The sequence below is a fragment of the Brienomyrus brachyistius genome, chromosome 1 (assembly GCF_023856365.1).
Source record: "Brienomyrus brachyistius isolate T26 chromosome 1, BBRACH_0.4, whole genome shotgun sequence".
NCBI lineage: Eukaryota > Metazoa > Chordata > Actinopteri > Osteoglossiformes > Mormyridae > Brienomyrus > Brienomyrus brachyistius.
Window position 1 is genome coordinate 31264599 of NC_064533.1, and position 20788 is coordinate 31285386.

The 20788-nt window shown below is 43.8% G+C and overlaps 2 protein-coding genes across 6 annotated transcripts; one reads left to right on the top strand and one right to left on the bottom strand.

Annotated features, from left to right (window-relative positions):
• The first annotated feature begins 66 nt into the window (after window positions 1-66).
• Window positions 67-3842, top strand: mterf2 (mitochondrial transcription termination factor 2). 5 transcript variants are annotated; one of them, XM_048981875.1, is made up of 4 exons: window positions 67-254; window positions 627-1939; window positions 2487-3603; window positions 3714-3842. In XM_048981875.1, the coding sequence occupies exons 1-2, from the start codon at window positions 185-187 to the stop codon at window positions 1778-1780; spliced, it is 1224 nt and encodes a 407-aa protein (XP_048837832.1). In that variant the 5' UTR covers window positions 67-184; the 3' UTR covers window positions 1781-1939; window positions 2487-3603; window positions 3714-3842. The 5 variants fall into 5 exon arrangements, with proteins under 5 accessions (XP_048837832.1, XP_048837922.1, XP_048837742.1 ...); XM_048981965.1 differs by having other exon boundaries at window positions 3476-3603; XM_048981785.1 differs by having other exon boundaries at window positions 627-3603.
• Window positions 3611-20783, bottom strand: mcm10 (minichromosome maintenance 10 replication initiation factor). Its single transcript, XM_048981404.1, has 21 exons — window positions 20394-20783; window positions 19921-20018; window positions 19671-19715; window positions 18455-18727; window positions 16407-16541; window positions 15140-15259; window positions 14921-15056; window positions 14073-14238; window positions 13745-13912; window positions 12444-12560; window positions 11749-11948; window positions 9809-9903; window positions 8809-8919; window positions 7551-7668; window positions 6655-6835; window positions 5985-6117; window positions 5783-5910; window positions 5265-5378; window positions 4994-5139; window positions 4869-4911; window positions 3611-4781 (listed from the first exon to the last, which is right to left on the bottom strand). The coding sequence occupies exons 3-21, from the start codon at window positions 19675-19677 to the stop codon at window positions 4698-4700; spliced, it is 2475 nt and encodes an 824-aa protein (XP_048837361.1). The 5' UTR covers window positions 19678-19715; window positions 19921-20018; window positions 20394-20783; the 3' UTR covers window positions 3611-4697.
• Between the last annotated feature and the right edge of the window lie 5 nt (window positions 20784-20788).

Below are 20788 nucleotides of genomic sequence, written 5' to 3' on the forward strand. Positions count from 1 at the left end.
TATGAAACAAAATTGTCGTTAATATATGATCAGGCATAAACTTAGACACCACAATGAATGAGTGACACAAGCCCAGGGACCTTCGGTTTGAAATGTTACAGCTGAATTACTGGGACATTTTGAACAATCGTGTTGGTGGAAATACACACATATATATTTTTTTCCATCCAGTATTTTTAGAAGAATGAAACGGTTTCCTGTTGCAAGGTGGAGGTCTGAGTATTTTTCATTCTGCAACTCCGGTATCGAAACAGGTCGGCTCCCTGTGAGAATTCATGGAGCTCAACATACGGAACCACTCAGTTTAAAAATAATAGAATAAAATTACAGCTTACTTTCACAGATTAATAAGGATTCAGAGGTATTCTTGACTTGTTTTATTTACAAAAAAAATAAATCCATAGAGAGCATCGAGAGGATCATATACAAATATTTAAGTTAAATCTTGAATAAAGCTGGCAATGTTTGTTTCAAAGTAAAATGATATACATAGCCAGATGCATGCCCTTGTGTTGTGAAGAAGTACTGCTGTCATATTGAAATGTGAAGTAATAAGTACACAGCTGTTGATTGTGAAATTAATCCTTTCTGAAAAGTGCTGTCCAAATCCTTGTTTATTTTTCCAGACTGTCCTGTGGTTGAAACCATGCTGCGATGGACAACAACATCCTTTTGCACCTACTGGCTGCATATTAGGCCTTTCTTCCTACCCAGAACACACTGTTCCACACTCAGTTCCAGTCAGGTGGAGAACAAATTCACTGTAGACCGTTTATCTCACTTGTCTGTAGACATTGGGAAAATTCGCAAGTTGAAAGGATGGGTACTGTTTCAGAGTCCTACATATGTCAATGAGACAGCTAGGCTTTTGCGTGATTTGGGTGCTAATAAGGAAACAATTGGACGTATTCTGGAGCAGCATCCAGAAGCGGTTCTGTGCACTCCTGAGGAATTACAGGCTCAACATGAGCTGTGGACGACTGTCTGTCCCAACAGTAAAGACCTTCTGGGTATAATTGAGAAATTTCCAGCTTCATTTTTTACTGTCAGTCACTATGCTAATCAGAAGGCCAATATACAGTTTTTTCAGAGCTTACATTTGAACAAGCGCATCATCAGCAAATTAATGGGTAGTGCTCCGCAAAGCTTCAGCAGACCAGTGGAGAAGAACCAGGAAATGATCCATACCTTAAAGGAGTCGTACCTTCGTCTTGGGGGCAGTGAGAGCAACATGAAGATTTGGCTCCAGAAGTTACTCAGTCAGAACCCTTTCATACTGATTAAACCCCCAGAGGTGGTATGGGAGAATATCCAGTTCTTACAGGACAGGGGGTTCTCTGCTGTAGAGCTCCTCCACCTAGTGTCCAAACTGAAGGGCTTCATCACAGAACTTAGCCCTAAAAGCATGCAGAACATCCTTACTTATTCCCTGGAGACTCTACAGTGCTCTGAGACCGAACTAAGGGTGATTATCCTCAAGTGCCCTGGGCTCCTTAATTATCCTGTGCCTGTTCTAGATGACCGTTTGAAGGGACTATTTGAAGCAGGCATCAGTTTAGACCAGATCAAAGACACACCTACAATCTTAGAGCTGACCACACAAATTGTGCTCTACCGTATACAAAAACTGGAGTCATATGGTTATAGCATTAAAACAGGAAGCCTGGAAGCTCTGGATGGGACAAAAAAAGACTTTGAAATGATGTATGGAAGACTGAAACTGAGACAGGAGCGTCCGATCTTTAACCCTGTTGCCCCATTAAGGAGCACGGAGGAATGATCTTTACAGCCCTTGAATGAGAAGAAAGGAAACAAGTTTGAGCAGTTCTTCATGCCACAGTGAACTACTCTGTCACCTGATGTATTAAATTTGTTTTTTTTTTTTGGTTCTGGAAAGGACCAAACATATAGTCGTTTGTCCTGTGTAACCATAAATCAGGTATTTGCAGTCTTTAATGGCTTTTGTGGGCTCTGTACCTGTGACCAGAATGTCACTGGTTTAAATCCTGTGGCCGGCAGTGATGAAATCATTCTAAAACAAAAAAACGAATAGTCCACTCTTTCACACTGTTGTCACACATGCTAGCTTGTGTCTTAGCAAATGGCAGTTGACCTTTGATGCGTGATATATTCACCTAAAGCAGGTCCTGGCAGATAGCCACGCATGTCCTTGCAGATGTGTAGTGTTTAGGAAGTGATATGCAGAATCATAATTCGAAAAAAGGGGGGACCTGGTACTGGGTATTTTCTCATCTGTTCATTTGGAACCTCATTTTGGTTTCCTAACTCTAATCACCACTTAGTGTTGAGTTGGATTCAATAGTGGGGGAAGATGCTGGATATACCTAGTAGACCCAAATGTATAGTGAGGGAGTGCTGGGAGTGTCTGCCAGAAGCCTCCGTCCAGGAGATCCTGCACCTCCAGTAGAACGTTGAGACATTGGACATTGAGCCTGAATGGGCCATGTTCTGGGACTCCATTGCAGAAGCGGCTGTGCAAAGCTGTGGCCATAAAGTTGTCGGCGTCGGTCGAGGTGGCAATCCCCAAACCCGGTGGTGGACACCAGCGGCAAAGCAAGCTGTCAGGCTGAAGGAGGCCTTCTGAGCTTGGCTAGCTTGTGGGACTCCGGCCGATACCTGCCAGCTAAGTGGAAAGTGGCTGTGGCTGTTACTGAAGCAAAACTCAGATGTAGGAGGAATTTGTCAGCCTTGAAAAGATGCTGGCAGAACATCAGGCGACTTAGGAGGGGGAAGCAGGGCTTCACTGAAGCGGTTTACACCAGGGATGGACCTCAATTGGGGATTTAGTCAGGCGGTGGAAGGAGCATTTTGAGTGCATCCTGAATCCCACTTATACACCTTCTTTGGAGGAAGTAGAGCTGGAAGACTCAGAGGAGGATCTATGGCCGATTTATACCCGATGCTCACAACGCGTCCGTGTGTGCATCATGGCTGCCACTCGTTTTCTGCATTGATTCTATGCGTCATCTGTGAAAAATTAATGCTACATGTAAACAAGATACAGTACCATCAGAAATCTTGGGGGGCAGTACGGTCATCTTTTGTCACAAGACTATGGGTTTATGTACAGTGTATATAGTTAGCATTAAAGTAGAATCATTTTTTGCTTTTTTTTTAAGAATGAGTGGCCAGAAGATATTCAAAACTAAGCAGGAGAGAAAATGTTCCAATCACTATTATGTCCCTCTTTGTCCAACGTTTTGCGGTATTAATCACAATTCCTTTCCAAGATTAAACTATTAAAAATACACTAAAGTTTACCGTCGCTACTTTTGCATGAGCCAGTTTTCCTCCAGTCAATCCTACTCATTTTCATCCTTGCCGTTTAAATCACTCATTAGTAGATGTGTTTTTGCGAAATTTGAACTAAGTTTTGCTTTTCATTGTATAGAAATGGATTTTTTCCAATATCATGTAGCCATAATACTAAGAATGAAATACTATCTCCTACGAGGTTTCCAAAGACATGCAACACAACATTCGACACTGGGGTAGTGAAGTAGCAGAGCGGAGAACCAATACGATGTGGAGCATGGAGGAGAACTGCAGCAGTTACGAAATGACCAACTCGCTATGGAGGCAGTAAGTGTACATTTCTCAATGCTTTATTTATAACAAAGAACAGACCAAACATCACAGCAGTGTGGCAATTACTACAAAGTACAAGGCAACCTTGTACTTTTACGTTTCAGCATTTCAGGGTCTTCACAAGAAGACGGAATAAGGGAGAGCGAGATCAAAAGGAGGACCAGTGCAGCCTCAGCAGTAATGCGGACACTGTACCACTGCTCCATTCTGTTGTGGTGAAAGAGTTAAGGTGGAACTCTGTTCTTTTGTTCAAACTTTCACCTATGATCAAGAGCTTTGGGTAGTGACCCAAAGAGTGAAAGTGTGGATACAAGCAGCAGAAATGAGTTTCCTCCATAGGGTGTATGGGCTCAGCCTTAGAGATAGGGTGAGGAGCTCAGACATTCAGGAGGGGCTCAAAGTAGAGCTGCTGCTCCTCCGTATCAAAGAGTTGTTTGAGGTGGTTCTGACATCTATGTAGAATGCCTCCTAGACACTTCCCCAGGAAGGTGTTTCGGACATGTCCAACTGGCAGCAGAACCTGGGACAGACCCAGGACATGCTGGAAAGATTGTATCTCTCGGCTGGCATGGAAACGCTTGGTATTCCCCCAGTCAAGCTGGAGGAGATGGTTGGTGAGTTTGGGCATCATCCCTGCTTAAACTGCTGTCTTCACGACCTGACCCCAGATAAGTGGCAGAAAATGGGTGAGTGGATGGATTTGAGGGGGGTAATCGATCTTCCACAAGAGTATGGGATTTGAACCAGCAACCTTCCGATCACAGGCACAGAGGCCTAATCTGCTAAGCAGCAACGCACTCCTCCCATGTCTCGGGGGAAAGTACTTACAGCCTTTTCCATACATTTAACAAACGAGATGACCCTCTTAGAAATATCCATCCGTGCACTTGGCTCATTTTAATAAAGCACACAGTTTCAGACCATAGAAATCTTACGACGCATAATTTGATGACAAAACACATTCACTAAAATGGCACTGTTGTGAAAAACAGAGCAGTGATGATTATTCCCGACCACTAAAACAAACAAAAGCAAAGATGGCCAATCACAGCTACCACAGTGCTATGGACATCTGACCGGAAGAGTAGTCACTTTAGGCTGTTAAGAAATTTGGGCTGCTCCTCTCCCCGGGGTAAAAGTAGTTCTCCTCCAATCTTCGGGCCAGACTTTTCCTGGGAGGATGTTGAAGGGGTGCATTAAAAAACCTGAACACAGATTCTCAAAGCTACTCTTAAGAGCAAGACAAATAAATCCAGTACCTTTATCATGCCATCCCGCTCCCATTTGAAAAGGCCACAGTTGCTGGAAAATATGAAATAAGCTTCTTTCAATATGAATTTTAAAATCAAAGGATGAGAAAATGATGAGTCAGAGGAAAAATGACCTGCAGTGCTTGTGAGGCATCCTGTCCAGGGCAATGGCCCTCTGCCCGCAGGGACACTTGAAGAAGCGTTTCAGGGCATCATGCCAACGGTACTCATGTTTGTCTTCCACACACCTGTCCAAGGGCTTGAAGTAGGTGTACTTGCACTGCCAAGGCACAGGCAGCGACACAATACGCGTTAGGATATTGACATCTTGGTTAGAAAAGGGGAACATCTTACTCCGCCCCCAAAGTCTGCAGGTCTGCGAAATATCATAGCACGTAAACTCACCGTTTTACAGGTAACAGCCCTACATTTCATCTCGCGGATGTTCCTCATCTTCTCTTCCATTTGTTCCTTCTTCACGAGGGGTTCAAAGTACTTCTCCTGGATCTGAAATTCTGCCTATAGCAGGAACAACGGGGCTCAGCACCTTCCCTAGTATCAACCAGGTTAACTCCTCAAACCATACATTACCATTTCGTTATTACATTCAAACCTCATGACTTACATTCAGCAGACTGACTAACCTATTTTGTCATACCACAATAAACTACCACATACTACACTACACTAACTAGCCTAAAGGCAGCCCTACCAACTGAAACACTGAGATCTTTTCAAGGAACATGGCAAGCACTCAGCAATACATCTCCCATGAGGCACCTGGGCGACGCACTGGCTCCCCACATTGCCAGACGCTTACCAGTTATTGGTATTATAGCCTTTCTGATGAATGCCAGGTGTTAAGAATGTTTACCAAATCAGTTTTACCAAATGGTTTGTGAGGATTAAGGGCGAAGACTCACATCCTGTACTGCCCCCAAGTGTCTAGATTTGGCATTGAGGATCTTCTGAAAAGCGTCAGACTGCAAGTACTCCAAGTTCTCTCGGCGCCTCTTCAGCTCAGGTTCTTCAAGCTCCGGTTCTGACCCACCTACACAGATATTTCTGTCATCGTTGTGTTCCCGGACTCCCATGATTGGCCCAGCTGAGGACCCATGCCGCTACCTGAAGGGGACTCCCGGTTCTGCTCCACCCTGCTGGTGATGTCACTGACGTTCGGCCTTTTCCTCTTCACGGAGTTCGGGTCGTCTTTTGCCAGTGCTGCTCCTTTTTGCCGCAGCTTTTTCAGTGCTGCTAACTGAAAAGTAGACGAGTCAGCTTCAAGCCCTTTTGACGGCAAGCATGTCAGACTGCCCCCCAGGCACATGCGAGTTAACTGGACTATGACTGAATGACATTACACCACTACCTGTAGTTCTGTGTGGAAAGCTACACTGAAGTGACTAGTAACCGTGAAATAGGTTAAACACGAGTATTCCCAGCATGCATCACACTGCCAAATGACCCAGTACTAAGCCCTGGGCCCCTTTTATCTCAACTTTTAGCTTTAGCCAGTGAAAACCACACCCTTCCATAAATGAAAGCTGCAAAGAGGAAATTTGTAGCTAGGCGACCAAGACTGTTAGCAATGACCTCATCTTGGAATTAGCTACTTTAATGGCTAACATTCTGGAGCTGTTGACTAGATGATAGTGATGTGAAAGTCTGACTTCCCAGCTTGCAAGAATGGCAAACACACTATCACTGCAAAGGGCAATGCTTGGGAAACTGCACTATAATAGGCTTTTTTTATTATTATTTTAACTAAGATACAATAAAAAACATATCCACATACCTTTGCAGCTGATAAGTTGAGTGTTGGAGGTGTTGGTGTATGATGGTCAAAGAACAGGACGTCCTGCCCTTCACTGAAGCCACGCCCCAGCTTGGGGGTGTGGCGCGGTCCTGTGGGGGACTGCTTGACTGCTTCTGGTGAGGGCATCTTTGGGGCAGCTTTGTCACAGTTCTGGAGGAACCTAGACAGCATAGACAGGCAGGGGAATGAGGGTCACTCATAGTTTCCACTGATTTCTGGTCAGGTACCAGTACCATAAGTACCTGGCACTACCTGATACTGTTGGAACTGATATTTTTCAGTACTTCAAGGCGGGACCCTGAAAATGTGTTTGTCAATTAGTTATGCAAATAAACTGCCTCGCAAACACAAAATACATCCGCCATGCTGAGAAAGTGTGGGTACGAACTCAGAAAACAATGAAAAATTAAGGAAAAAGAATTCAAAAGTAATAATAATGGATGCAAGAATAAACAAAAAGACCCAAGCTTCAAGTACAATGTGGTCGGATTAACAGATTCAACGAGAGATGGATGGGATGACAAGAAATAAAGAATTAGCTATAATATACTACGGCTGCACGATTTGACAATTTCAAATATCACAATAAAAAAAATCCTACTGGCGCGGTCCTTGCAACGTCAGAATTTCCAGTTATAGAACATGCAATGCTGGTATTAATATCGCACATTGCCCAGGCCTATACACTATAGCCATTTTTCAAATTCAGGACAAAATTCCCTGCCTTGCATTGTGATGATGTCATTCACCGCCGGAATCAGTTTTACATGAGTGAAAAACCAACCCAACAAGACTGGACTTCTGGCATATTTTTCGAAGCACCAAACTCACAGTGGCTGGTGCAGTGGAAAGGCACCCAATACAGACTGACGCACCTCTGCTGAATTTCCTCAGACTTCCTGCGTCTGGCCTCCATGAGCTGCTGCTTCTGTTGCTTGAGGAGCTGGCCAGCCGAGATAGACTGGATCCCAGGGCTCGCTGCGTTGGCCGATCCTAACAAACACCAAGGTTCCCGCTACATAATCAGCCATACCGCCTGTGTTGGGAAGGATTCTCTACCGTCTTATTAAAGCAAAGAGCAAATGCCACCAGGTATCACATCTCAGGAAATGTATTCTATGCCAAAGAAGGTAGTTTGAGTATCAAGTATCAGTTTCATCTGTCACATCCATCCATCCATTTTCCAAACCGCTTATCCTACTGGGTCCTGGGGGCATCTGTCACATACACAGTTATATTCAGTACAATGTGTAGTGAAATGCAAAAGACAATCATAAATAATCAAAGTGTGTAAGGATAAAGTCAGGATATTGCCATACATTCCCCAAACTGAAGCACCAACTAATACTGTACCCACTACCAAATAAAGTACTATAGTACGATGCTATGTATTATGCTGATGGGGCAGGGATGGGGTGGGTACCCCTTGAAGACCCTGTATATTCTTCACTACTGCTACGACAGAGCAGGTGCGCTTGGGTAATGGTAAAGAAGCTAAGGGCTTCCTGCTTGGCTATTAGTCTGCTGCAGGGTAGCGATTAAGAGGCTAAGGGCTTCCTGCTTGGCTATTAGTCTGCTGCAGGGTAGCGATTAAGAGGCTAAGGGCTTCCTGCTTGGCTATTAGTCTGCTGCAGGGTAGCGAGTAAGAGGCTAAGGGCTTCCTGCTTGGCTATTAGTCTGCTGCAGGGTAGCGAGTAAGAGGCTAAGGGTTTCCTGCTTGGCTATTAGCCTGCTGCAGGGTAGCGAGTAAGAGGCTAAGGGCTTCCTGCTTGGCTATTAGTCTGCTGCAGGGTAGCGAGTAAGAGGCTAAGGGCTTCCTGCTTGGCTATTAGTCTGCTGCAGGGTAGCGAGTAAGAGGCTAAGGGCTTCCTGCTTGGCTATTAGTCTGCTGCAGGGTAGCGAGTAAGAGGCTAAGGGCTTCCTGCTTGGCTATTAGTCTGCTGCAGGGTAGCGAGTAAGAAGCTAAGGGCTTCCTGCTTGGCTATTAGTCTGCTGCAGGGTAGCGAGTAAGAGGCTAAGGGCTTCCTGCTTGGCTATTAGTCTGCTGCAGTGTAGCGAGTAAGAGGCTAAGGGCTTCCTGCTTGGCTATTAGTCTGCTGCAGTGTAGCGAGTAAGAGGCTAAGCGCTTCCTACCTGACGTATTATGCCGCAGGTGTTTCTTCAGGTTGAGGGCTCCTGGCGTCGGCATTGATAGCAGGCTTTTGAAGTCATCGGAGCAGCCAGTGACGTCGCTGGAAGTCATGGCTACAGAATAAAAATAATGTAAGTTCTCAGAGAGGGAGTACCTCAGAAACTGGCAACTGGAACCGACAAGACTCAGTTACAAAGACAGCCGTAATTCAGTATGTGATCTCACATAAATATCAGCATAAGAGGGTCTAATCCAGTGGCTGCCAACAAGTCGATTGTGATTGACCAATCGATCTTTCAGACATTCCTAGTCAATAGCCTATCTTCTTTTTCTTGGACTGTATTCGACACTGAAAAACAATGCAGCCATCCCACCTCTCCTGGAAGTTCCGGGGGTCTCCCGCAAATGAACAGCAGCTCGCTGATACCCGTCGAAAAGGAACAATGTCCTGAAAATCTGCCGTTCCACTACAGAACTGCAGTAAAATTAGGCAGCAAGAAATACCTGCCACCTTCTAGCCCCGTTTTGCAAAATTTACTGCAAGGACCCCAACACCCCCCCTAGACAGTATCTAATTTGTAATACCGTCATACCAACGTCAGACATTATACTATGGTATATGTTTTTTGACAGTATTTTAAAAGCAACGCTATTCCAGGATTTCCTGATAAAATCTGCTGTAATAGCATCCACGCCTAGCCAGCACACCTCCTGTCCCTTTCCCCGCGGTCGTCCCTCATCTGCATCTCCGAAATAAATATACGACATCTGAAAATAGCTGGATGTGGGAAGCCCCCATAACACTTATTAGAAATCAGACATGTTTAATTTTATTTGTATGTTGCACATATGCATGTATTTCACTTCAGTGGACCTGAAAGGAAAATTAAATTTTACGATCCAGTCAGCAACATTTACCGTTCCAACTGACCCCAGTCCCAAGACAGCTCCCCAGATTTCTTGGTACAAGTAGCTCTCACTGTAAAAACGGTCTAATCTCACCGAGACTCCTTGCTTGACTGATGATCTGGTCCGAACCTCTTACAAACAGATTGCTCAGGCTTGTCTGCTTGAGTCTCTTCTGTTGCGGTCCTGACCTAGGGAAACAATTCCATCAGAATCGAAAATGACTGATAAGCTATGAATGATCACTGGAAAAATAATCACTGTGATCCCTAAATACTTGCTCCCTTCATATTTGCCTGCGCGTAATGTCCTCTGACAAAGCTAAATATGGCAATGTTGCGTTTGGCATACTTATACATGGGCCTTTTAATACCTATTGCATGTGGGTGCACACATGTTACTGTCTAATTTTTCGATATGAACAATAACATCTTCATATGTGCAAAGTCATTCATTTACAACAATTAATATGTTAATTCACTGGAGATGAATGCTGAATGTTATATATGTCAGATACAGTACAATTTTTTCTGTATTTATTAACATGCTAATTTTCTGTATTTATTAACTGTTAGTTAAAACTAACTGTACCCTAAATGCAACTTAGAAGTACATTTCTATCTGAACTTTAGACTTTTCATATTTCCTCTAAAATGTTTGTATGACAGCTCTGGACCATTTGTAAAACTGGGAACTCTTTTGGGATAAGTTTTTCTTTCTAGATTCCAAGATCTTCATATGAATGTTCGTTCCTCAACCTTTTTTCTTTCACGCAACGCCATTATCGTTAAGCTTTGGAAATCTGGGCAAGGTGTGGGAACTCAGCACTGGACCACAGAAACGTGGATAAATAGCTTAAGTCACAGAGCTCCAGCATCCACCCACATACGAATGAGCATTTTTAAAACAAATATCCTTTTCAAGGGCACGCAGAGCTTCTTGGAAGAGAGGAAACAGTGATAGGGGGCAGGGTTAATGAGCAGGGGGTGGGGTTACTGGATAATGGGTAGGGTTACTGAACAGGGGATGGGCTTAATGAGCAGGAGGTGGGATTACTAGGTACTGGGTAGGGTTATTAAGAAGGGGGTGGGCTTAGTGAGCAGGGGGTGGGATTACTATAAAATGGGTATGGTTACTGAACAGGGGGTGGGCTCAATGAGCAGGAGGTGGGATTACTGGGTAATGGGTGGGGTTACTAAGAAGGGGGTGGGCTTAGTGAGCAGGGGGTGGGATTACTGGATAATAGGTAGGGCTACTGAACAGGGGGTGGGCTCAATGAGCAGGAGGTGGGATTACTGGGTAATGGGTGGGGTTACTAAGAAGGGGGTGGGATTACTGGATAATGGGTAGGGTTACTGAACAGGGGGTGGGCTTATTGGATAATAGGTAGGGTTACTGAACAGGGGGTGGGCTCAATGAGCAGGAGGTGGGATTACTGGGTACTGGGTAGGGTTATTAAGAAGGGGGTGGGCTAAGTGAGCAGGGGGTGGGATTACTATAAAATGGGTATGGTTACTGAACAGGGGGTGGGCTCAATGAGCAGGAGGTGGGATTACTGGGTAATGGGTGGGGTTACTAAGAAGGGGTGGGATTACTGGATAATGGGTGGGATTACTGAACAGGGGGTGGGCTCAATGAGCAGGAGGTGGGATTACTGGATAATGGGTAGGGTTACTGAACAGGGGGTGGGCACAATTAGCAGGAGGTGGGATTACTGGGTAATGGGTGGGGTTACTAAGAAAGGGGGTGGGTTTAGTGAGCAGGGGGTGGGATTACTGGATAATACGTAGGGTTACTGAACAGGGGGTGGGCTCAATGAGCAGGAGGTGGGAATACTGGGTAATGGGTGGGGTTACTAAGAAGGGGGTGGGATTACTGGATAATGGGTAGGGTTACTGAACAGGGGGTGGGCTCAATGAGCAGGAGGTGGGATTACTGGGTAATGGCTGGGGTTGTTGTGCAGGAGACAGAAATACTGAACAGGAGCCAGGATAATTGGGCAGGCGGTGGAGTTATCGGGGGGGGGGGATACTCACACAGAGGTGGCACACGCCATTGATGACACCCCCCCGTAATGGAACCCACTTTGACACAGACGCTCTTTCAATCCAACAGCGCCCTTTCCCCGAGCCTTCCCGGGAACCTTGCCAGAAAAACTGGACTGCAGCTCCGCCCTCTTGGAGCTCATGCTTTTGTACTGGGCCTTCACATGGTACTGGCAGAACTGGCACTCGTGCTATAGTGGGTGAAGGTCACGATAACATGGCATTATTGACTGAGAGTGAAGCGCTTTGCAATTAAAGATGAACAAAGTGAGAAGAGTCACAAGCATCTGACAGTTTCAAAATGACCGTTTGGAAGCACAGAACCCAGACATTCTAGTACTGGAGGGAACAGTCAGATACATTTAAACAAGCTGATATCTGGCAGGGAAAACATATTCATTTATATAAGGATTTTCCACCTATATTCTAGCACAGTGGTCTCCAACTCCAGTCCTGAAGAACTTCTACCCCATCTGTTTTCTGTCCAGTACTTTGTCTATCCTACCTGGCTTCTGATGAGCCGCACCTGTTCGCTGGAACATACTGGGAACAGGTGTGGCTCATCAGAAGCCAGGTAGAACAGAAAACCTACTGGACAGCGGCTCTGTTTTTAAACCCAGAATGGGAACATGAGATTATTCATACCAGTGGTGGACAGGCAATGAGACGAAGAGCACAGCACCCACCAGGTTGACTAGCTGTTTGCAGGGGTCCCCATTCTTCTTGGTAGCCTTGCAAGTGCCAAAGTCTAGGGCTTCACCCATGACCAGAATCTTCTGCGGGTGCTCCACAGACAAGCACAGCTGCAGCCACACAGGGAGACAATAATCATAAGTACAGGATGAAACAATGACCACCTGTCATATATAAACCCCTCCAGCCTCTACCATTACTCATCATCCTTCAACTATTCCTATAGTTTGGAAACATTTCCTAGCAATTCCCTTTTATGAATAACAATCCCTTTAAAATGAACTGCATCCATAAAGATTTCAAAATTACTACAAAATTACCAGGTGCATTTTAATTAACAAAAATACTAATTGCGTTTTTTCCACTGCCACCGAGAACCGAGCTGTTTCCGAACTGTTTCCATTGTAAAGCATGCAAGCCATACCGGAACCGTAACTGGGCTGACATAGCCCTGCTTACTAGCAGCATGATCAAACCGAGCTGAATGTGTCAGCACCATCTGATTGGTCGGAATGCAAGGCGACGCCGGTGTTCTGCTAATGGATTATCTGAAGGAAAATGTGTACATTCTATACATTATTCGTTATTAATGGTATCGCATATCGCATGGATTCTTGATAACTTGGAACCTGAAAATTTCAATCCACCTACTTGACTGACTACAGCTGTTCTGCACTACAGAACAGCTGTAATCCAAATTGACACAAGCCGGTGTTAATTCCTAGTGGTTGATACTTGCACTTAACACTGATTCTCACAGACGTGCTTACGAGAAATTAGCACACAGCAATAAATAAATAGATAATAAGTGCACATAGGAAATCCGGATGTACACAGTGTGAATTGTAAATAAGCGTCTCTTCAGTTTTACATCAGTTGCTCTCCAACGCCTTTACTGCATCAGCTCTTCTACAGTGGAAAAACGAGGCTAGCTGGAACCATGCTGTAACTAGTCTCTTTGCTGTATTGCTCGGGTCCTGCATGCCAGTGGAAAAGCGACATAAGTTGCACCCTGAAATTAACATCCATCCATCAATTACTTTTTAAGATAAGATAATCCTATATCAGTCCCACAACTGGGAAATTTGCATCTTTACGGCAGAAAGCGGACAATACAGGAATAGAGCAGCAAAAATTAAAAACATTAGGATAAAAACTATATGCACAGAGTGGAAAGTCAGGAATCACATCAAGGACTAAATTTGTAAACAAAAGACAAAAACTCCTGACTATCCTAGATAGTGGTATACAATAAAAGTGAGCCCTTCCAAAATACATTAACCTAGACACTTACCCCATCAGACCCCTCCTTGGGCTTCATTGGATTTGGGTTAAGGATACCGATGACGGTGCCCGGATCAGTCTTCCAGTGTTCTTTGTGAACTTCTCCAAACAGGAACAGGTTTACATAAACTTCTAGGTCCCGGAGGTCATTCAGCTTCCAAATACTAAAGGTCTTGCCCTGAGACAAAAATTGTAATTTCACCACTTAAAACTAAACTCAAAAGTCAAAAGCCGATTTATTTTTCTTTTTTGGAACTTCATAACCAATATCTTGAAGCCAAAAATAAAATAAATCTATACTGTCATGCCAGTTCAGGGACAGAAGGCTCCAAACTCACGCTGCTGTTACTCTGTGGAGTGACTTTGCTGACCACCACAGCAAAGGTGACCCAGTCAGTGTCATCAAGCTTCTCGCGAGCCAGCCGTTCTGGTAACTGCGACAGCCGTATCAGGCGACGGTCTGCCATCTTATGCTCCATCTCCATGGAGGACACACGTGGCCTCCTGCAAGCCAACGGCCATTAAAGTACAAGTTAAATAACTGCTCCTTTTCATTTATATGAAGACCAGAAATCCAGACCTTGCTGCATCAATTGCAAACTGAACTGCAACTCAACTGGAAATTGAAACTGAAATTTCAACTGGAATGCCCACCAAAGCCAAAATTCCTACTCGGAATGTTGGGAGGAATCTACACAACTCCAACCTCAGAATTCAAGATGGCGACCTTTATCACCAGAAGTGAAAATTGCAGTTTATTTTTTTTTTGTTACTGTTTATTAGCATTTCTGGATGTGCTGCTATGGTGTTTTTATGCATCAATTGACATTGCTAACAATGGTTAAAAATTAACCGGGCAAGAACTGGGGCCTGATTTAGAAAGCAGGATATCTTGCTTAGCCGTGTACCTTGTTGGATTTAAGGTAGTCTGGGCTAAATGTAAGTGAACAAAGATAAAGGCCATGTACACTGGGGTACCTTAAATCCAACAAGTTATCTGGCTAAGCAGGAAATCTTGCTTTTTGAGGTCCCTGGGATTGCGAAATGGCTTTCCAACTTGCTTTACTGAAATGCAGTTAACACTTGGGTGTGACATCATTCCCAACTACAACTTCCAGGTAAATGGAACGCAGCAATAGATATGATGGCAGGTGAGTGTCTGCATCATATAAACTTGTCACAGAACCTGAGCCTGAGTCCGGAGAACTTCTCTGCAGTAGCGTCATGAGGAGCTGATGTGCGGGGGGCAGGTTGTGCTGCTTCGGTGGGCTTCATTAGTTGACTCTTCTGCCCTACCAGGTAACTGACTGCTGAAGCTGAAGCTGAGAATGAGACAAAATGAGAGACAGAACTTCAGCCGATACTGCGGTTTAACGTTGGCAGAAAAACTGCTTCCAACTCATACCAGCTGCAGGTCCTGGTCTGGTCTGGTGATTAACTCGCTGCTTCTTTTGGAGGGGGTCTGTCATGGCGGACTCTTGTGACTTTGTGGGGTGGCTCCTCTGTGTCAAGGGCGCAGGACTGTCTGTGGCAAATTCGACAACATACATTATTCAAAAATGCAAATGTTGCAAAGACATGACCAGGCTTATGCATGAACAGGGCTTCAGACTAACTTTTCCAATGGCCGCACTGCTGTTACCAGCTTTCTCAGTGGGTCGCACCAGTACATGATGTGGTCGCGCCCTTCATTTTGGGGCAGCATGTTATTAATCAAGGACCTTGCATGCTGATGAATAGTTCTTCTAATATGTATACCCTGGTTTTTGTATTGATGAAAGACTGACAGTGACTCGAGACTTGATACAGGAACCCCTTCACATTAGTGACGGATAGGCAAATCTATATTATTCCATTATAAACCTAAAATTAGCTACATCAAAAGAGTTGGGGTAGTTTACATTCCCTACAGACTATTTAGAAGGTAATAAAACTGCTACATACATGAAAATGTGGGTGCAGGCTTGTCTCAAATTGAAAAATCTCATGCCAGCAAGCTAAACAAAATTGATAACTCATAATAGTTTTCCTAACACGCCAAGTGAATTACCTTTGGCTGCGCTTTGTGCACAAGTGGATTTCTTATTTTATATATTAGCAGCCTGTAGGTGTTTTAATTCTCGGTGGTGGGGGGGGGGGCTCATGGCTGTTTCTTTGGCAAATGCTATTGGCTTTCGTTCACAATTCATTAACCCAGTATCCATGCAGGAGCAAAACATAATTATCGATGTTTCTCCTACCAGTATATTAGGGGGGCTCCCCGCCCCCCCTTGAAGTTCAAGTTAATTTGATTTAATTTTATTTTCTAAATAGCCCCTAAAGCTGTAAACCTAGGGGAAACACTGTTAATGATTGTCAAGTACTGGCAGAGATTCAACCCAGTGAAATTTGATATCATACACTCTCAACAAAAGGTCACATGTGTGACCATTTTGGTTATAGTTTGAGCCCTGAAGAACGATTGAGCCACTGATTTTAATGATTCCAAAATCGGGGAAATCTGTCATGCATAGAGGTAATAATAATAATAATGTTTTTTCCCCCTTAATATCTGTAACTCCATAACCAGGACATTAGAGTACAAATACAGAAGAAAATGGCAAAATATCAATTCTTATTATCAAAAGAGAAGAAAGAGGAATGTTGAGTTGGAGATTCAGGGCTGTGGTTACCTGAGGAGCCGGCCTGCTTCTCGGCCCCCGGGACAGAAAGTGCATTCTGGCTGGGTCTGGAAGCTTCCGAGCTATGCGAGGCCCCCAGCTTCTGCTGCAGCTTGCGCATCTGCTCCTGCATACGCCTCAGCTCAGCTGGTGGAGACATTACAGATCAGATTATGCAGGAGAAATAAATGCATCAGATGATTTTGTCCAAAGCATCGTGTGAAACTAATAATACATTACAAAGATACAGCAATTAAGGAGTCCACTAGGCACACCCTATACGCTCTATATTACACCTACAGGAACTTTTTACATTCCATTAAAAATCTATAGGCATCAATATGAAATCAGTCCTGCCTTAGCAGCATTTTAGCCACCATCTGGAGCCCTGCAACCAGAAGAGCATTTGTGACATCATGCACTGATTGTGAACCAAACCTTCACGTTCAACATCTCAGTTCTAGTTCATCCCAAAGGTGTTTGATGGGGTTGAGGTCAGGGCTCTGTGTGGGCCAGTCAAGTTCTTCCACACCAAACTCACCCAACCATGTCTTTATGGACTTTGCTTTGTGTGCTGAGGCACAGTCATGCTGGAATAGAAAGGACCTTCCCCAAACTGTTCCCATAAAGTTGGAAGCATAGAATTGTCCAAAATGTCTTGGTATGCTGAAGTATTAAGAGTTCCCTTCACTGGAGCTAAGGGGTCTAGCCCAGCCCCTGAAAAACACCCCCATACCATTATCCCTCCTCCACCAAACTTTACTTTTGGCACAATGCAGTGGGGCAGGTAACGTTCTCCTGGCATCCGCCAAACCCAGACTCATCCATCAGACTGCCAGAGAGAGAAGCGTGATTCGTCGCTCCACAGAGCACGTTTCCACTGCTCCAGAGTCTGTGCTTTACACCACTCCATCCGACATTTGGTGATGTGAGGCCTGCATGCAGCTGCTCGGCCATGGAAGCCCATTCCATGAAGCTCCCAGTGCACAGTTTTTGTGCTGGAGTTAATGCCAGAGGAAACTGGGACTCTGGGACTGGGAGTTATTGAGTCAACAAAACGTCGGTGCCTATTATGCACTATGAGCCTCAGCACTCGGCGACCTCGCTGTTACTTAACGTGTTCTGCCACTTCGTGGCTGGGTTTCTGTTGTTCTTAAATGCTTCCACTCTGCAGTAATACCACTTACAGCTGACCATGGAATATCTAGCAAGGAAGAAATTTCACAGACTGACTGCTGATTGCTAAGGTGGCATCCTATGACAGCACCACGCTTGGAATCACTGAGCTCCTCAGAACCACCTATTCTATCACATATGTTTGTAAAGCTGACTGCATGGCTAGTTGCTTAATTTTACATACTCATGGCAATGCAGCACCCGGATTCAATGATTAAGAGGTGTGTCCCAATACTTCTGTCCATACAGCATAAGTGCAGCTAGTCTGAGCTTACCTGGGTAAAAGGGTAAGCTAGAGATTCACCAATCAATCGGCCAGGAATCGGAATCAGCCAATTTACATCATGCTCAGCCCAGACCGGAGACCAGCCAATCAGTCTCACGTATTTCCAACGCCGACCCGGGCTGTTTTACGCATGCGCCACTCGCCATACACACAGTGACACAAGCAATAGCCTCACAGCCACACGCTAACATGCCATCAGCCTGGAAGCTCTTCACTGTGAGTGAAGATAATGAGCAGTCAATTGTAGTTCTTAGCAAGAAAATCTGAATCAGCAAGAATCGGCACAAGCAGGTCATACTGGGGAAAAAACCTGGAAATCGGACAGGAAAACTGCAATCAGTGCATCTCCAGTGAAAGCAGTATCGAAGTAAGAGTCCCACAGCATCCTCCAAACAAAACAAAACCTTATAAGGCTACTATTCAATCAATCAATACAACACCCCCCCCCCCCCCCCCCGGTCCTCAGGTTGTCTGTTTGGGTATCCCCGAGGAATGGACTGGGAAACACTATTTGGCTAGCAGAGGATCATACATAGACTGCTATAATATACTGCTACTGAAATTAAAAAGACAAAGATGATCTGACGCAGCCAAATACCTGCAAGCTCCTCCTTAGATTTATCATGGGAATCACTTGCTTTTGTGTCTGAATTCTCGTTCTGCATGCTCTCCTCCTCCATGTCGTCCACATCTCCAAAGAGCATGGCGATGTCTTCCTTGTGTTTGGCAGATTCATCCTCAACTTGCCCATCATCAAGTTCCTCCTCATTGTCATCATCATTATCAAACAGATCATCCAAATCATCCACTTTTGGCTCCTCTGTAATATTTTCTTCTAGAAGGGAAGTCAGGATGTCGAGATCATCCTCAACTGTTTTCCAAAGAGATGGTAAACTGAGTTACGAGAAAAGCACACATTTAAAATGACTGAATTATTAGTTTTTACCCCATATATGTGACTGGCCATAAGGCAGGGCTCTATACTAACACCCCCCCCCCATGAAGCACTTGTGCCTCTAAATAAAAAAAAAAATAGGGAAACAGACAAAGATTTGGGAGAATGGTCAGTTGTTTTTTAAACACTCAAACGTAATGCACCATTATAATACAATTTAACATACAAGTTAGTAAAATGGAAAACTGAATGGACAAAACTGACAAGAAAATAGATTTTTATTTTTGTATTTCTTTTGATGTTTTATCATATTCCACATTACAGTTCATACTGTCCAAGTGCCTTTATACGCATAGTGCATGTAACCGGTTTGTCTGGGTTGTGTGAATTTTCTATTAAACTAATCAGATTTTGGGTAATTGTACATATTAAACAAAAATAACCCAGTTACATAAATAGTACCAAATTAAAAAGTAAACCATTTTCGCTAAATCAGCATGTGTGCGCCGCTTTCACTTCAGTGTATTTAGCATAGGCTACATCGGTACATTTTAATCAGCCAATGCTAAAAAATGCGGAAAAAAACATCTGGTGCTATTAAACTGTAGTGCAATGAATCGCGACAATAGCGACGTGATGATTAATTACAGTATTGATTCATCTCTAGTGGCCATGTATTAATCAGATCAGCGGATGGGGGACAACTTCGGTAGTTCTCTCTTACTTCTTCTTGTCCAGTTTTCTAGCGAAAAAATGTCCTGATATAAAATTCAAGGTAAAAGCCTCTAAGTTTAAATATTTCTCAGATGAAAAAATGACCATCGAGATATCTGATTAAGGTATAACCGGAAAATACTAAATGTCGATGTCAAAGTAAAACACGAAAACAGTTACAACTTAAAGCTGGAAGTCATCGTACCTTCCATTTCTTAGTATCGAACAAGGATTCCAGATAAGCAGCAAACTACAAAAAAAAAACACAAATATAAAACAATTACAACACATATTAACGCAAACATGCTCTGCCTATAAGAAGATCAACAAGTATTTAAAACTACAGACTACAATGTGCATTTTAAATCCCGTTTAAGAGTAAATCAAATTATACATTAAGGTTGACTTTAAACTTACGCATACACATAACTTAATATTAACGTTAATACGATCACCTTGTTTATTGTCCCCGTCCTCTTGTTTCTCCTGCTACTAGCGCCAAAATTCAAGTCCTATCGCTTCGGCTTGCGTATGTAGGTGTCTGTCCGAGATCCTGAATAATTTATTAATTTTAAAACATTCAAAATGACAAAAAAAATCTTGCAAATTTATTCATAGCCTTTGTAAAGATGTTTTTATAAATGTTGTCCGAGCAATTCATGTAAATCTGTATTTACTTGTAAGATTATTTCGAACAGGCACATCGTGAACAGCCTCAGGTAGGTCCTGTTCTGAAGGGCGACTTTACATGTTGATGCAGCTGGCATGAGTTCTAATAGGACAAGTTTAAAATGATTTATTTACATGCCTGTGTATGAGTGACCCTCACGTTGGCAATAACCAAATTCATCGTAAACATCAAAAGAGTGCTTTGCTCTTAGTTGCTCCCGACTAAGTATGTATTCGAGCAATAATTTGATGGACTTACCTTTAAATAAATTTCTGGCTACGGGCCTTGGGCGAAGGAGGATCAAAGGTGTTTTAAGCAGAATTCATATATGTAATGTGAATCAAGTTTGACACTTAAAATTAAGATGTATCGAAAATCTCGTAAACTTGCTACATATTTAGCTAAGGGGTGGGATACCGCCCATCTATTACAGATGAGAAAACGTTTTCTTATCCTTTCTCCGATATACGCGTTTCTCATCACAGAAAACATGTTTGTTTACTTGACTCAGTATGAGTATAGCCCTGCTGTAAGCTGATTTCAATTTAACCCGTGATTCGACTGAAGTCATGTTCTGCCGACTACCACTCCACCTCATGTCTGTCTAGTCCTGTCTTACCGGTGCCCGACGCTGCCCCATTTAGGCCCCATTT

Coding starts and splice junctions, on each gene's coding strand:
- mterf2 (XM_048981785.1), top strand. CDS start 185: ATGAAACGGTTTCCTGTTGCAAGGTGGAGGTCTGAGTATTTTTCATTC. Junction 255..626: donor CAACTCCGGTATCGAAACAG/GTCGGCTCCCTG, acceptor TTATTTTTCCAG/ACTGTCCTGTGGTTGAAACC.
- mcm10 (XM_048981404.1), bottom strand. Junction 13,913..14,072: donor CTCCACAGAGTAACAGCAGC/GTGAGTTTGGAG, acceptor TTTTTGTCTCAG/GGCAAGACCTTTAGTATTTG. Junction 6,836..7,550: donor TCTGAGGAAATTCAGCAGAG/GTGCGTCAGTCT, acceptor TATGCTGTCTAG/GTTCCTCCAGAACTGTGACA.